Source organism: Egretta garzetta, unplaced genomic scaffold (assembly GCF_000687185.1).
Source record: "Egretta garzetta isolate BGI_Z169 unplaced genomic scaffold, ASM68718v1 scaffold415, whole genome shotgun sequence".
In the NCBI taxonomy this organism is placed as follows: domain Eukaryota; kingdom Metazoa; phylum Chordata; class Aves; order Pelecaniformes; family Ardeidae; genus Egretta; species Egretta garzetta.
This window is the reverse complement of record NW_009259686.1, coordinates 2,712,496-2,729,384: the sequence shown is the minus strand read 5'-3', so window position 1 is coordinate 2,729,384 and position 16,889 is coordinate 2,712,496. Positions and strand designations below refer to the sequence as shown.

At 40.7% G+C, this 16,889-nt stretch overlaps 1 protein-coding gene across 2 annotated transcripts in view; it reads left to right on the top strand.

Moving 5' to 3' along the window:
- Nucleotides 1-16,889, top strand: part of BMP5 (bone morphogenetic protein 5) — a 58,914-nt gene that overhangs the window by 32,880 nt on the left and 9,145 nt on the right. For both annotated transcript variants that reach the window (XM_035894166.1, XM_009638785.2), the window contains exon 4: nt 6,777-6,974. In XM_035894166.1, the coding sequence (XP_035750059.1) occupies nt 6,777-6,974 (198 nt within the window). The remainder of the gene's footprint in view (nt 1-6,776; nt 6,975-16,889) is intronic.

Sequence of the window (16,889 nt, the reverse complement as noted above, 5' to 3'; positions counted from 1 at the left end):
TCCCCAACTCTGACTCTTACTTCAGGTATTTTTTTTGCATCAGAACTAAGGGAAACTTGAAAGAAATAGGTTTCTTGATCCAAGTGAAGCCTGGGGAAGGCCGATTCTCTCTCCAGCACATATTTGGGTACACTCTGACATGTCTCCTGGAAGGGAGTTTGGCTCCTAATCCTAAAATCTGCAGGAAAGGTTGGTGAGGTCCTTCTCCAGTGATGATGGGGGAGACATTAAGAGACACATTCTCTCTTTTTTAGCCTCTCCTCCTTTCAGCCTGGGCCTTCCAAGGTCCCTTTTGCCTAAGAAGCCTTCAGAGAGGCGGCATGGCCATATTCTCTGTGTCACAGAGGGTTGCTGGCTTGATTTCAACCCGTAGCAACCTGTGGCAGCACTCTGGCTTCTTCAGCTAGTTGGGTGCATACTTTACATTGGCCTTGGCGTCACCTTTACAACACTGAATGTTATCAGTCTCGTCCTGAGGTTGCCCCCAGTCAACCTTGGCACCTAACTTACATGACCACGGTAGCCGTCAGGTACTCTGGAGGATGCTGCTGGGTCGTTACATTTAAGTTTCTTGGTGGATCTGGTATTTACAAGGGAAAGTATCAGGACAGTGTTCACCTTCATTAGTGTCCTTACAGTGGGGGAATTTAGGATATATATATTTATATTGATATATATATATGGACTTTGGCAGGCAATAGCTCTGCCTAAATTCTGAGCCATCTGGAAGCCATATAGCCATGTTAGCACAGCACTGAACCCGAGCTAATATATCCTGCCCCTCAGCAGGTTTTATTAGCTTGGGCTCAAGCACCGCCGAAGTACAGCTACATGAGTTCTGGTTCAGAGCTGACTTTGGCCAAAGTTATACTAGTAAATTAAACACGCTCAGGAATACTGTGGTGTGAAATGAGCCAGAGGGATCACTCTCTCAGTCTCCAAAACAGGGTGACCCCATGGCAGCTGCCCCCCTGGGAGAGGTCCCTGCAGCACTGCCTTGGGGTGCCAGGGACTCTGTGGTGGAGTTGGCATAGGATGTAAGTGCACCAGGAGCACCCTCCCACCCTGAGCATAGCGGATGATCCAGCTCCAGCGGCTGGGAGTGCTCCTGGGCACTCTTTAATTTACTCAGATAGGTGTAACCCCTGTTTCCAGCTGGGTCAGAAATACAGCCAGAATTTTCTTGTATCTGCTTGTCACAAGTGATGTGAACATACCCTTTGTTAGTTAGGGCACACTTACTTTAAGCAGGAGGGTCAGAGAGGTGAGATGGGCTCCTGCTCCTTCTACCACCACTGCATACTGGTTCATATCACTGGCTGTACAGGTGTGCAACTTCCCCTCTGCCCTGCTCCCCAGACACATGATGGATACATCTGCTTCTCAACACCAGTATTTTAGAAATAATGGCATTTGTGTTTTGTTTCATTCAGAAGGCTTTTATCCATTCTATTCTTTGGTGGATGACCAATTAATCTAATCTCTCCTTCTTTTATTGTCTTCCTGAACACATTTTTAACTGTGCAGAAAAGCCCTAGGACTCCCTCAAACCATTCACAGTTTAAGTACATTAAATTGAAAGGATAAATCAAGTACTTACCAAGTGTATTTTTGTATGATTACATCTGATTTTTTTGCGTAAGCATGCATGATACTGCCACATTATACAGCCCACCATGGTTCCTAACATGTTCCCAAGTGCTTTTTTCAAGAGCTTTGTGAATACCAAAATTAACACAAAAAGACATGCAAAATTCCTTCAGCTGAACTGAATAAAACCAACAAAATGTAAGATTTTAAAACCAAAAGCTGAATCTTTATTTTTGACTAAAGCTGTGAAGCCTAGGAAATGTGGAGCAGACCATCCAAGACCACCCATTTTTCAGAGTTCCTTAAAGCCTCTAGGGAGCAGAAGAGTGAATAAAACACATGAAGCTTGTTTCAAAAGCATATTTTATTTTGATAGAGATAAACGTGTCCACCAAAGGAAAAGTTCACATAAGAGTTTATGCAGATGGTACAACAGAGACAGTACAAAATGCTTTGGAGTTAGAGTGTTGAGGATGTCGCGTGAGGGACCATCACATTTGTGTTGTTAGGTTTTCTCTTCTTTTTTTTAGTAAGCCTTCATTTAAGCTCATTAACTCTACCTTAATTCTTTTGTTTCTGTGAAGTCCTGTTGCTCTCAAGAGCACTACTCAGGCATAAGAAACCACACAATTTTATATCTGATTTTGAAAACTACTTTGTGAGCTTTCAGACTCAGAACCTCAGGACAGTTTTTGCTCAGACATTAGATGTTATTGGACCTTATATACTCAGGGTCTTTATCCAAAGGGTCTTTTCTAATCCTCATTTCAGAAATCACTACCCATGAGGAGGAAATCATAGGTGTGGTATTAGAATTTTTTTTTCAGCAAACCAGAAACAAATCCTCAGCATCACTAAAGTTTTCGTTTCTATCTACAAATACATAAAATCATTACCAAAATAATTACTGTGACCTAGCAGTAGTGGTTAATCTCTAAAATGTGTTTTGTGGCTTGTTGAACACTTTTGAAAGTAAATAAGTGCTTGTTTTTCGTAACAAAATGAGTGGTTTGCTGCAGTTCGATGACTCAGGACAAAATAATGGCTCTTGGAAACACTCATTGTCCTGTGTTGCCAGCGTAAATCTGGCCAAGATGCATAATGGCTGAAAGCTCTTGCAATGCCTTACATAAAATATATACTGCCTGAGGAGAGACAGCCAAGTCACAAATCTTACCACTGTCATTGGCATCCACACTGGCAATCGCAGAAGTCAGCTTTCTGAATGTCGTGAGAAACAAGGCGATGTCTCCAGGTCAGGACTGTGAGACAGATTGTTATTGAATGCTTGAAGGGTTCTTGCATTTCCATTTGGAGCAGCTGGGGGAAAAAATGAACTTTTAAGATGGAACTTGATCAGTTCATGAGAAGAATTGTATGATATGACTGCATTGCACTGCAGAAAAATGGACAGAGTGACACAGCAAATAGCTCCGCAGTTATGATCCTGAGTGCTATTCCTACTCTGTGGGTAAAAAAAAAAAAAAATTGCCAGGATTGTCGAGGTAGACCTTTTTATAAACTGAACTTAGCAGTTATTTTTGTAGCAGTGATTCCTGTATTATAAGGGGACAGAACGTGAAAAGGCAAATAATATTCATTCAGTTCAGTCAGTCAAACCGCACTTCCATACAACCTTTTATGCAAACTGCTAAGGGCACTTTACTATCAAATAGAATAAAAGCCAAAAGTAAGTTCAAATGCCAAGTCAAACAAATACATCTTGCCAAAGACTCAAAATGATACGAATAAGGACTAAGGACTTCAGCAGATTTGAAACACAATGCTTTGTATAAGTCTTAGACTCCAAATATACCTGTCAATATGGAGAAGAGATAATAAATTATCATAGCAGGACTGAGAACCGCATGCCAGAATGTGAGGAGTACAAAGGCTCTGGTCTGTCCCTGCAGAGGAAGTCCATCTGTTCTGCTTATTTGTTTTTTCTAGGTGTAGGGGCAACTGCAGTGGTTAGGTTCAGTGGAGCGGGCTCTAGCTGACTGCTGATTTCTCGCAGTTTCTTCTCCCTTTCTGCTAAAGTCTGAAGAAAAGTCTTTGAACGACTCAGAATTAAAGATACAGTGGAAGTATAAAACCAAACCCATTTTTCAGAATGCTTGACCGCATTCAGTTCCTGTTCAGAGATGCTCAAGAGAAGCAGAGAGAGGCACCTTGCTGTTTTGGTTTTACCAGTTTCATGTGGGTGAAGCGCCAAGGGAAGGTGTAATTAAGGAGGTCAACCTGAATCATTCAACTTATTTTAGAAAATATTGCTCTAATAGCATAGTACGGAACAACTGCATGCTGGAGACACCTGGATTTTCAGTTGTCATGGAAGCTGAGCGTTTTCTAAATGCTTACAAGAAATTATAAACTAAACCCACTTGCTAAAAATGAAGTCCATGAATGCTTCTTGCTACAAAGGCCAGTTCAGGGTAGCGTAAGTTTTTTCTTACTGTACTCTGAGATCCTCACTATGGGCAAAGGTGAGGACCATAGCACACAGATGGAGCAACTGCTGTGGCAGAAAGTTTGATGCATTTCGGAGGCAGGATACTTTGGAATACCTCCTATTCAGGAAGGGGCAAAGCTTTGTGGTCTTAGGCTGAAGAACATCTCACACACACTTTTTTTTTTCATGTAGGATAATAGAAGTTCTGTAAATGCAAACTTTCTTCTGCACAGAAGCAACCTAAAATGGAGACAACATATGTGATTTGAATTTCCAAACTAAATAGTTCAGAGACCCTCCTCTGAAGAAATATAGTGTCTCAAGGGCAGTGTATATTTTGATTGCTTCATCTTCTGAAAGTTGCAGTTAAGCTAAGGTATATGATAAACCGAGAGAGAAAAGTTTAACGATGAACCCACAGAAGTCAATAAAAGTTTTCCCATTGACTGCACCAGAAGCAGATCCAGTGCATGCACCATTCATGAATTGAACAAACAAGTCCTAAAAATTCAGGCTGGCTGCTTAAAAGATCAAGCAAATAAAGGAATAAAGTCACATAAACTGTTTCTGTGTGTAAAAAGGCTGTGGGTTACAGGACTAATTTTTTATAGTATATCTCTATACCCTGAATAACCAAATAAGCCTTAACTTGTGGAATCTTAATAGCCATCTCATTGCTGAAGTCTAAAGGAAACCCAGAGGAAGCCTAGTAATATTAAAAGTTGTTTTAAAGGGAGTTCACATTGGTTTGAAGGACATTTTGCTTCGCACACAATATCCACCATTGTAAATTCAGAGAACCTTGATTTAAATTCAGAAAACCTCCACACATCTTTACAGCCCTCAGTATATAAATCTAGTAGTATTCTTAAAATGTCCACCAGTAAGGTATTAATCTTTTACAGATAAAATTAAAATTCTGAAAGTCATTGGAACAAAAAATAAAGAAAAATAGTAAAAATATTCCCTCTAGAAATGAGGGGAAACTTGGAACTTTGTGGTAAGAGGTTAGTCTGTCCATGTTGCAATGAATAGAGAATAGTCTGTACAGTTTTTCATATCTGACTCGCAACAGAAGATTGGAACATATAGAAATTAATGTTACTGGATTATTTAATAGTAATTCAAACACATGAAAAGAAGAATTAAAGAAACACAAGACTAAAAAGCCATTTAAAATGAAATCAGAAGCTTCAACAAATATATTTTTCCCTTGCAGTCAAAAAAGTAATTATCAAAATTGTTCAGAATATGTTGCCAATTACTCTGCTCTATAACTGCTAACTTTCTCAGTTCTTCTCTTGCCTTTGCTGGGCTCTCTGTCACTGGAAACATCTTAAACCAATTTAAAGTGCTACACCTGAATAAACATGTTGTAAAAGTGTTTATGTATTGAAGTGGGTCAGTTCAAGGTATGGTATTTGGCTGGAACTTCTAATTTCTCTTTTTACTGCAAAAGGGCTGCCAGAAGGAGGAAGTCTGAGCTGAATTAATACATTTGTTACAGTGGAAGTAGAATGGAAACTACTTTAACCACAAATCAAACTGCCTCTTTCATTTACGCCAGTGATAGAGTTTTTCTAAGAAATATAGACTCTGGCATAGAGCCACTGTAAGTTTGTGTTTGAAAAGGAAACCTATATGCTTATTTCTATAAGGTTTACTCCTATGCTTATTTGCAAGTTCTTTTTCAGGATGACTGAGTTAACAGCATTACATGTTTGTGAGGCAGATGCTCCTTCCTTGCCCGCGTAGCAAACTTTTCCAGTCGGTTTAGAAGAATCCCCAGGCGCCCCGATGCCGCGCAGCGCACACGGTGCTGGTGCTTATGCCCATACCTTCCCATTTAAAGGACCTCTGTGTCCCCCACCCAGCACAGCTGCACAGCTTCACATGACACTGTCTCATTTTCTGACGGTTGAAGGGTTCTGCATAATACACGTACGCACAAAAGTGTTTATGCTGCCAAAATAAATTCTGTTAAGAGCAAGGGTTTATTTGCTAAAATGTCACTGATGCAGTTTCAGTGACTCGTTTTGCTTTCTTTTCTTTTACTGAGGTTTAGATCCTATAATATAGTGAGGTTACCACACAGTCCTGACTGAACAAATATTTTAAAGAAATATGCACATCCCCTGGGAACAGCACCAGAGTCAATAATGTACATATTTCAAACTCTGTTCTCTTAAACGACTGAATGCCTTCCTACCTTTACTAGTGAATGAACATCAGTTTGAGTAACACTGCATAATATTTATTTTTAAAGCACAAGTATATTTATTATCTACACTTCTCCTTGCTACTGATTTACTTTGGGGATATAAGGTTCTACAGCTGACACTCAAGTGATCCAAAAATTAGATGACTGCATTACATTATCCTTTTGGTAGCCTATAGAATTTAATGGGCTTCATTTATTTTTCAGTTCTATACATGTGTACATGAGACTGAATTAAAATATCTGAGTAATGAGTAAGATGTATAGCGCACAGAGACCGCGACTTTAGGCAGTGACAGACTACCTCTAAAGCAGTTGAAACTTTTGTAAATTGTTCAGTATTTTGTCTTTTAAGTTCCGTTCAACAAAATGTGGTTAGGATGCTTAATCACATAAATTCAGGATTATGGGCAAAATCCTTGCCATTCTTCAGTCAGCGTGGCAGTTGAACTCCCACCATGGCTCCAGGAGAGGCAGAAATTCACCTCTTAACTGACAATTTCCATTACTTTATAGGTCGAAGTATCAATGTTAAATCTGCTGGCCTGATTGGAAGACACGGACCTCAGTCAAAGCAACCATTCATGGTTGCGTTCTTCAAGGCAAGTGAAGTGCTTTTCCGTTCTGTTCGAGCAGCCAACAATAAAAGGAAAAATCAGAACCGCAACAAATCCAGTAGTCATCAGGAGTCTTCTAGGATGCCAAGTGTTGGGGGTAAGATGAAGCTATGATTTACTAGTCTGTTTAGAGGAATTATGGGAATCTGCTCAAATGCAGTGGAGTCACAGCAACTTAACAAGATACTGCTCATTGGCTGAATTGTCAGAAACTGTCTTCCGGTTCCATTTCTACCTGCTCCCTTAGCTTTGCTTAAACCTCTTTTTTTATGTTGGCCCTGACCATGATCTGCCTTCTGTGAGTAGGTCATTTACATGTTTCATGGACTTCTGGATGGTGAAAGGCCCAAGTAGTTTGGGAAAGGCTGCAGCTGAGCTTAAAACTAGTTCCATGTAGTGGGCAACTGGATGAGAACTTTGCTATGCATGACAAAAAGGTAGAGAGAATAAAGAGAAGGGTTGCACCCCAATTGTTTGTTGAGGAAGCCTCAGCAAAAGACAGTGTTTGGACTCTTGTTTAAATGCCTCTCAGCTGAAGAAGCCAAGATGTAACACAAAAATCTGAATACTGGAAATGAGGAAGCTTAAACAATCTGTGAAATTGTAAACTGTTTATGAGTTCAGACCAGCTGACCCATAATGATGTAAATACACAGTGTATCCCTGAAGGGGAGTAAATCTGATCCCTTATTTACCTGAAAGGTACTGACAATAATGCATGTGAAAATGTTGTTAGTCCCATTAGAGCCTGGAGTAAGTTCTGTTCCAATTCTTTCCTGAAATGCTCCTCCAGCTGGAGGCACAAAGTCACTTTCAAAATATTCTCATTTTTGAACACGCATTTCTGCTTTTCAGGGAAAGCATATGAAAATATATCTTTCTAAAAGCATGGAAGATGATAGAATCATAGAATCACAGAATACCAGGTTGGAAGGGACCTCAAGGATCATCTGGGCCAACCTTTCTTTGCAAAAGCATGGTCTGGACAAGGTAGCCCAGAACCCTGTCCAGCTGAATCTTAAAAGTGGCCAAGGTTGGGGAATCCACAACTTCCCTGGCCAGATTATTCCAATGGCTGATTGCTCTCACTGTGAAAAATTTTCCTCTTGTGTTCAGTTGGGATCTTCTCAGGATTAACTCGTACGCATTACCCCTTGTCTTTTTCATGTGAATCCTTGTGAAAAGGGAGTCTCCATCTTCTTTGTAGCCACCCTTTAAATAGCGGAACGTGGTGATAAGGTCTCCCCTAAGCCTTCCTTTCTCAAGGCTGCACAAACCCAGTTCTCTCAACCTGTCCTCATATAACATGCTTCCCAGTCCTTTGGTCATCTTGGTGGCCCTTCTCTGGATGCCCTCCAGCCTGCCCGCATCTTTTTTGTATAGTGGGGAACAAAACTGAACACAGTATGCCAGGTGTGGCCTGTTGAGCACGGAGTAGAGTGGGGTAATCTTTATCTCTGCTGGTGATGCCCTTGTTGATGCAACCCAGCATCCTGTTGGCTTTCTTTGCTGCAGCAGCACACTGTTCACTCATGTTGAGCTTGTTGGCCACCAGGACCCCCAGGTCCCTTTCTACAAAGCTGCTCTCCAGCTGGGTAGAACCCAGCCTTGTGTTGCACTCTTGGAAACCCAGCCTGTGCTGCACTCCTGGATTATGTTTTCCCAGGTGCAAGACCTTATATTTGTCCTTGTTGAACTTCATAAGGTTCTTGTTAGCCCACTCTTCCAGCCTATCTAGGTCTTCCTGCAGGGTGGCTCTCCTTTCTGAAGTGTCCACTTCCCCACTCAGTTTGCTATCATTGGCAAAATTCATCAGGGGTACACCTGATCCCATCATCCAGGTCCCTTATGAAGTTATTAAAGAGAGTTGGACCCAAAATCAGTCCCTGGGGGACTCCACTTGTGACAGGTCGCCATTTTGAAAAGCAGCTATTTACCACTACCCTCTGGGTACAGCCTGTCAGCCTGTTCCCTACCCACCACACAGACCACTTGTCTAGACACATCAGTTTCTGTAGAAGGAGGCTGTGGGAAACCGTATCAAAAGTCTTGGAGAAATCCCAGTAGACAATGTCCCCTGCTTGCCCCACATCAACCGAGCAGGTTACTTTGTCGTAGAAGGTGGTCAGGTTTGTCAAGCAGATTTGCCCTGGGTGAATCTGTGCTGGCTTTTCCCAATCACGTGCTTCATTTGACTTGTGATAGCTCCCAGGAGGATTTGTTCCATAACTTTCCCAGGGGCTGAACACTGGTGGGCCTGTAATTTCCTGTATCCTCCTTTAAGCCCTTCTTGTAGATGGGGGCGACATTAGCCTTGTCCCAGTCTTCTGGGATGTCCCCCAATCTCCATGACTTCTAAAAGATTATGGTGAACGGTCTCTCAATGACATCAGCCAGCTCTCTTGCCACCCTCAGGTGGATATTTTCAGGGCCCGTTGATTTGTAGGGGTCAAGCTCCTGTAATAGTTCACATACCAACTCTTCCTTCACTGATGGATCTAGTGCCAGCATATAAAAACCTCAATATAGATGGATCTCTACAAGCAAGCAAATTAGTATTTAGTGGAAAAAATTCAGCCCTGGAGTGGAAAACATCTATTTGAGGTGAACCGTTATGAGCATTATGCATTACTTACATCCATCTCAGAACCTTGAAAGGGGCAGACTATGGATTCTTCTAATGTAAGGCATAAGCCTTTCCCTGATCTTCTGCACAAGGATGAATTTTGCCTTAACAACCACAAACTGGTACTGGGTTGCTAAAGAAGTAATATAAATGATTTTAATAACTTCTCTTTCTAAACTTACTTAATTTTTACCTGGTGATCTACTGGAATAAAATCCCACTTTAAGGTTAAAAATTAGTATTAAAACATATTCTAAAAAACCCATTTTTAATCCACTGCTTCATGCCTGGGATCAATTCTATTTGTATATGATGTATAGGTAGAAAAAAATACTGTGCTATTTCTCTAGTTTCCACTGAGGACCTGGAGCACAGTTATTTCTGAGGTAGATGACTTAGAGAGATGCACACATTCCCTCTGAGGACCTTAGCTTTTGAAAAGCCCCTGACATTTGTTAAGGCACCAGGGATCTCTATTTACAACTGTTTTTTGTTTTGGGTTTTTCTGAGTATTGTCAAATTTTCTGATATTCTGTATAGCTCTACCACAAATAGCTCATCTGCATGATTAACTTCTGACCCCTTATTAGTCAATATTGCAGTGGAGCAGTTATAAATAAATAATGAAAGAAGTCCCAAACTAGAAAATTTTAGCTTTTTGCTAGTAAAAAAATAAAAAAGAAATTATATGCTCTATAGTAGAAAGGCATTTAAAAATTATTCATTATTTATAAAGTTATATTGAATAAACATTCTCTCTTCATTAACTGTTTAAACCTCTGATTTTTTGAAACAATGCAGGTTACAAATTGACTGAGCATCCTTGTTATTCAGATGTGGCTTAAGCATGTGTATCAGTTAAGCTTGCTAGTTGATGCTCACTCTAAATTCATTCACTTCAGTAGAGGAACTGAGTGCATTTTTTTCTGCAGAAAGTGTTCCTTCTGCTTTTGCTGCTATCGTATGATGCACTTCCCTATTTTCATAAGAGGGCTTTGGACTTAATGGCACAACATGAGGGTGGGAGTTTTGGTTTATTGTTTGCTTGTTTGTTTTTAAGTAACAGTCAGACATGATCTGTGCAACTGCATTAACTCCAGAATACAATGTCTTACCTCAAGGGTAAGAAATATTTTCTCTGCCCCAAAAAATATCTAAAAAATTAAAAGATTTTTCATATTTCCTGGAAAATGTCTACTAATTTTGAGAACTTCATTATTTTGAGGGAGGGGAAAATCAGTGAAGTAGACAACACATACATATAATACTTTCAGACTGAACCCCGTCTTTCTAGTCCATGAGGAACTGAGAATTGAACAGATTTTTTAAGTCTCCTTGATTATAGCAGGAAAGCCGAACAAAAGCTCCCTGCTGGTTTAACCTGGGAAAAACTCAACCTTAACATATGCCAACAAGTTGCATTGGCATGAGAATTACCTCTGGAAGAACTGTTTGTATGTCTCAGAACACTGGTTAGCCTATCTCTTCATCCAGTGGTGCTCTGGAGCTGTTGTAAAATAAGAAAAATCAGAACATCTCTAGTGAAATGAGCATTATGAAACAACAACCTCTTTAGGTCCCCAGTCTGCATAAGTGTAGAGGTGCATCACTATATATGTTGATCCATTCCAGATCTCTGTCAAAAAAGGTTGAAGCCCAAGGAAAACATACACTTAAAACAAAATTAGGTTAAGAAGCAATTGCATGTGCAGTTGCATCAAAGGCAGGGGCATCGACCTCTGACTGGAGATGGAGGCAGCAAGACAAGGGCAAGCTGGAATAGGTGTCAAGGCTGAAAGCACGTAAATAACCAGAGCCTCACACAGCAATGTCCTCTGTAGCAAAACTGCTTGGAAGAGTAGCTCCTGCAACATGGCAAGTCAGCTTCCTTGCAGTTTGCCTCAACAGTCCCCATATCACAAAGAACTTCTTTTATTTGGGTGCCATTAATGATCAGTGATGGGGCTTTTCATGCTATAAGTGATTCAAAACATTTCTTTTAATAAGTATTGCAACAATACTCATTAAAATCTGCAGATGAGTACACTGATGGCTACAATGTGTGGATTCTATCCAGATGCTCCAGTGTGCAAAAAAGATGCAAAGGAGAGAACACATTCTTACTCCCAGACCTTCAAGTCTTTGCAGAATACAGGAGGAGTCCTTCCATGAGGACAGCCTGTTATCAGGGAAAAGCTATATGCCTTTTTCCTCTTATTCACCAGCCCCAGGAACTGTACAAGTGCAGTGGATATGCTGCATCCCTGCAGGCTTGTGGGAGAAGGCTGATTTGTACAATTCACCTCTTCATATTTTAACCCAAAGAAAAACCCAAAGAATTCTGTCCATCATCTTCCTCACGGCAGCCTGTCAATAGGCCATATTCAATGCTCATCTACCCCCTGATACAAGACACTGTTGGCGTAACTGACACAGTGATATGCAAACATCATTGTGTGATGTAGGTCCTTGTTTCTAAACTTGTTCCATAATCTCTTATCTACAATATCTAAGTTAGACATTGATAGTGAAAAAATCTACATAGCCAGAGGTTATGTAGCCAGAGCCAGATGGGTTTGCTGTCATTTATATGTCACAGGATTTGGTTATACTTTTCTCTGCAGGTCCATCCCAACCTTACTACAGTCATGCCTTCTTTTCTCCTTGCTTTTTTCTTCATTTTCTGTTTCTTTCCGCCCCCCCCTTTTTTTTCTTTCTCCTTCCCTTTGCCCTTGGCTTTTTTTGTGTTCCTTTTGCCTTTTGGCTTTTGTCTTTTGCCTTCTTCTTTTATAAGTTCTTGGACCTCAACGGTTAGCTTTACTGCATTCTCAGCATGCCAAAAAGCAAAGCTCCACTGGGCAACTCAGTTCTTCCCTTCCACTGGACAACACATTTTTTGAATTATTAATGAAGATATACAAAAACACAACATGAAGAAAATAAAATCTGTATGTGTCAGTTATTATAACAGCTGGGCAAATGTTGACAGATTAGGGGACAGCATCCCTGCATTGCTAAGATCTTCAAGAGCAGATGACCTCAACGCAGTGCAAAGACAGAGAGAATTAAACTTAGCATACAGACTCCACCTGCCTGCCAGGCACAGAGGGTTGAATCTGTATTACCCACCCAGTCAACTTGTTGCTGAAGTACATCACATAACCCTTCTTTAAAACAAAGGCTGGCTTTATTTTTTTTTCTTTTGACATAGTCTAAAAAGAATTACAGTGTAATTGGGCACTAGAAGGTATCCACATTTAGATATTGAGAAGTGACTTATACCAGGAAATTCAAAAACAAAGCTACATAATTTTTGGTCATAATGGAGTAAAACCAGAACATAATACTTAACTGTGCATTTCCTGTATTTTATTGGTTGAGGTCACACTAATTAATTAAGAGCATGGTACTTTGTGATAGTATACATAAACATGTTTATATGTCTTTATTTCCCTTGTTATATTTCTTATAAATATATTTTATTGCCTTCCTTCCACAGCTCTTTCTGCTATGTAGGGGTTTGGACCCCAAATACAGTCCCTGAATAGCTGAGGGACAATGTTTTCTTAGTCACAATAGCCTACAGGTTTGATTCTTGACAGAATAAGCATATGGCCCTTGAAGCTACAGCATGTGAAATTGGATCCTTGGCACCAGATCTTATTATAAATGTCACATTTGATACCTATATGAAATATTACATTACACACAACATTTGTCTTATATGAAAGACAGAATTCAAGGAGGGAATATGGATTTGCTTGAGTCTCACTTTCTTTGTAGGTGTGTGGATTAGATGGTTTGCATGCAAACCATCATCTCAGGTGTTCTGGTGTGACAGTTCATCCACCCCTGTTGCTTGAGTCTCACTTTCTTTGTAGGTGTGTGGGTTAGATGGTTTGCATGCATCTCAGGTGTTCTGGTGTGACAGCTCATCCACCCCTAGTTAACCTATGGTCAAATAATTCATATTGAGACAATGAAGATATCTACGCGATTACTTACATATTTGTTATTCTCCCTTTCTCCTTTAACCGTAGGGACTTCTGCTACATTATGGTGCTAAAACTTCTGTACATGTTCTTAAATATGAAAATGTCATGACTGAGAGAAAACTGGCAAAACTGGCACAGTCTTCAGCTTTCAGTTATTTGCCTGCTTGGGTGTGATCTAAAACCAGATTTTTACTTTCCTGACTTTCTCATTTGTATATTTCGCCACATTCATCAGTCACGGGTTTTTTTGCAAAGTGACTTGCATTCTATATGACTGAATTTTAAATTCCCATTAACAGCTGAAACAGAAAAGCTCAATATTTACCTCCTATGGGCACTGATATTAGTCAAAATCATTATACAGATCCTAGTAAAGAGTGATCAGTGAAACACTTCAAATTTTTTTAAGTTGAAGTTCCTTTACTCACCACTACCTTCATCTTACTTCTAATGTGTGTGCAGAACACACTAGATTATTACAGACAACTCAGCACAAAGGATGGCTAAGAGTTCTTGGTTATATTAAAAGCATATAATTTTTGAAAACTCATGGTGTCCTACGGTATCCTGCCTTGCTTCCAGTGGCTCCTCCAGAGACACACAGGACTCCCATAGGATGTGGTATATATTTTGACCCTACATGCCCTGGGGCAACTGAGGGTATCCAAGATGGCGGTAGGTAACTAATGACCTGTGGAGAACCTCTAATGAGTGTCACTGAGAATCAGCCCATTGAGGGCTAGGAAAATACTATAGGTAGTAGTAGGTAGTATCCATCTTTAAAAAGGAGTGAGGATTTGGGGTATTAGAGCTTAGAGAGTCTAACTTAACATCCCTGGTGGTACTACAACTAATTATTTAGTACTGTAAATGGGTTTCTCTTGACTTGTGCACAGCTTTTGACACAGTTTCAGGGGAAATATTGGGGCTTGGGTATATTCAACAGAAAGCAGATACATAGCCTGTTAAAAAAAAAAAAAAAAAGAATATGCAAAAAGCATGTTACCAATAAGAGTAAAATTTGGGTGGGTATTTTGAACAACATCTTGTTGAGTCTCTTCTGGATCTGATTCAGTCCAACATTTTATTGGTAATTTGGATGATTGATCACTCCTCCCAGATCTGGTAAACTCTGTGAACTTGCAGACAGCACACTCTGTGCTATTGTCCACGTTACGAACAAAGACATTAATCAGTATTGGCACCAGTACTGATCCTTCAGGGACATCCCTAGTAACCAGCTGCCAGCTGGACTTTGTACCACTGATCACAACCCTCTCAGCTCAGCAGCGCAGCCAAGTTTCCACCCATTATATTCTTTACCTATCCAAACCATATCTGACCAATTTGGCTATAAGAAAACAATGGGAAACTGTATCAAAAACCTTCCTAAAAGCAAAGTTAACAACACCCAGTGCTCTTCACAAGCGCACAAAGCTAGTCAGCTCATCACAGAAAACAACCAGGTTGATTAGGCAAAGTTTGGCCTAGTAAATCCGTGTTGAGTGTTCCCAAACACCTTCTTGTTCTTTATGTGCCTGGACACAGCTTCCAGGATGATTTGCTCCACAGACTTCCCAGAAACTGAGGGTAAGCTGATTGCCCTTCTTGGAGACATGTGTGACATTTTCCATTTTTGAATCATCAGAAATACCCTCCAGTCACTATGAACACTGAGAAATGGCAGGCAGTGACTTCACCATGATGTTGGTCAGCTCATTCCCCACCCTGAAATTCAACCTTTCTGCTCACATGGACTCATGTATCTTCAATTTGTTTAAGTGGTTCCTAACTCTATTTCTTTACTGTGGGTAGAGCTTTAGTCACTAGGCTCAGGGACTTGGGAGTCTTGAGGGTAAATCTTACCAGTAAAAAACAAAATGAAGAAGTCATTGAGTACCTTAACCTGTTCTGAGTCCTTGTCACTAGGTCTTCTCTCCTACTGAGCAATGAATCTGTATTTTTCTTAGTTTTCCTTTTTGCTACAAATGTACCTATAGAAGTCCTTCTTCACATCCCTCACAATTTTCAACTCCAGCTAAGCTTTGACTTTTGTAACATCTATCTCTGCATGCTCAAGCAATGTATTTATATTATTTCTATGTAGCTCATCCCAATTCCACATTAGTTTTACTTCCCATTTGAATTTGAGCTCGGTCAAGAGTTTCCTATTCAGCAACAGCAGCTTTGTGCCATACTTGCTTGACCTGCACATGAGAGTGGACCTACCTTGTGCTTCTCTCAGAGGTTGTCCTGGGAGATCAGCCATCTCTCCTGGTCTCCTTTGCCTTCCAGGCCAGTCTCCCATGAGATTATGTGAAGAAGATCTCTGAACAAGCTGAAACATGCTCTCCTGAAATCCAGGCTTGCAATGCTGTTGTTGATCTTGACCACCTCTTGGTAAACTCTTCAGAAGGGATAGGCAAGGAAGGAGAGGGAGTGGGGTAGCCCTATATTTTAGGGAGTGTTTTGACTATCTAGAACTTATGATGGTGACAATAGGGTTGAGTGTTTATGAGTAAGAATCAGGGAAAAGGCCAACAAGGCAGATATCACAGTGGGAGTCTGCTATAGACCATTCAACCAGGATGAAGAGGCAGGTGAAATATTCTTTAAACAGCTGGGAGAAGTGTTGCAGTTGCTAGCCTTTGTTCTTGTGGGGGACTTCAACTTACCAGATGTCTGTTGGAAATACAATACAGCAGAGAAGAAACAGTCTAGGAGGTTCCTGGAGTGTGTGGAAGAGAACTTCCTGACACAGCTGGTGAGTGAGCCAACTAGGGAAGCTCCCCTGTTGGACCTGTTTGTGAACAGAGAAGGACTTTTGGGTGATGTGGTGGTTGGAGGCTGTCTTGGGCATAGTGATTGTGAAATGATAGAGTTTTTGATTCTTGGAGAAGGAGGGGGGTCAGCAGAACTGCCACCTCAGACTTCTGGAGGGCAGACTTTGGCCTGTTTATGAGACTGGTTGACAGAGTCCCTTGGGAGGCAGTCCTGAAGGGTAAAGGAGCCCAAGAAGTCTGGACATTCTTCAAGAAAGAAATCTTAAAGGCACAGGAGCAGACCGTCCCTGTGTGCCAAAAGATAAGCTGGCGGGGAAGAAGACCAGCTTATCTGAACAGAGACCTTTGGCTGGAAGTCAGGAAAAAAAGGAGAGTCTATGACCTTTGGAAGAAGGGGCAGGCAACTCAGAAGGACTACCAGGATGTCATGAGGTTACGCAGGGAGAAAATTAGAAGGGCCAAAGCCCAACTAAAACTTAAGCTGGCTACTGCCATAAAAGCCAATAAAAGAAGATTCTATAAATACATTAGCAACAAAAGGAGGGCTAAGGAGAATCTGCATCCTTTATTGGATGTGGGGGGAAACATAGGGACAAAGGAAGAGGAAG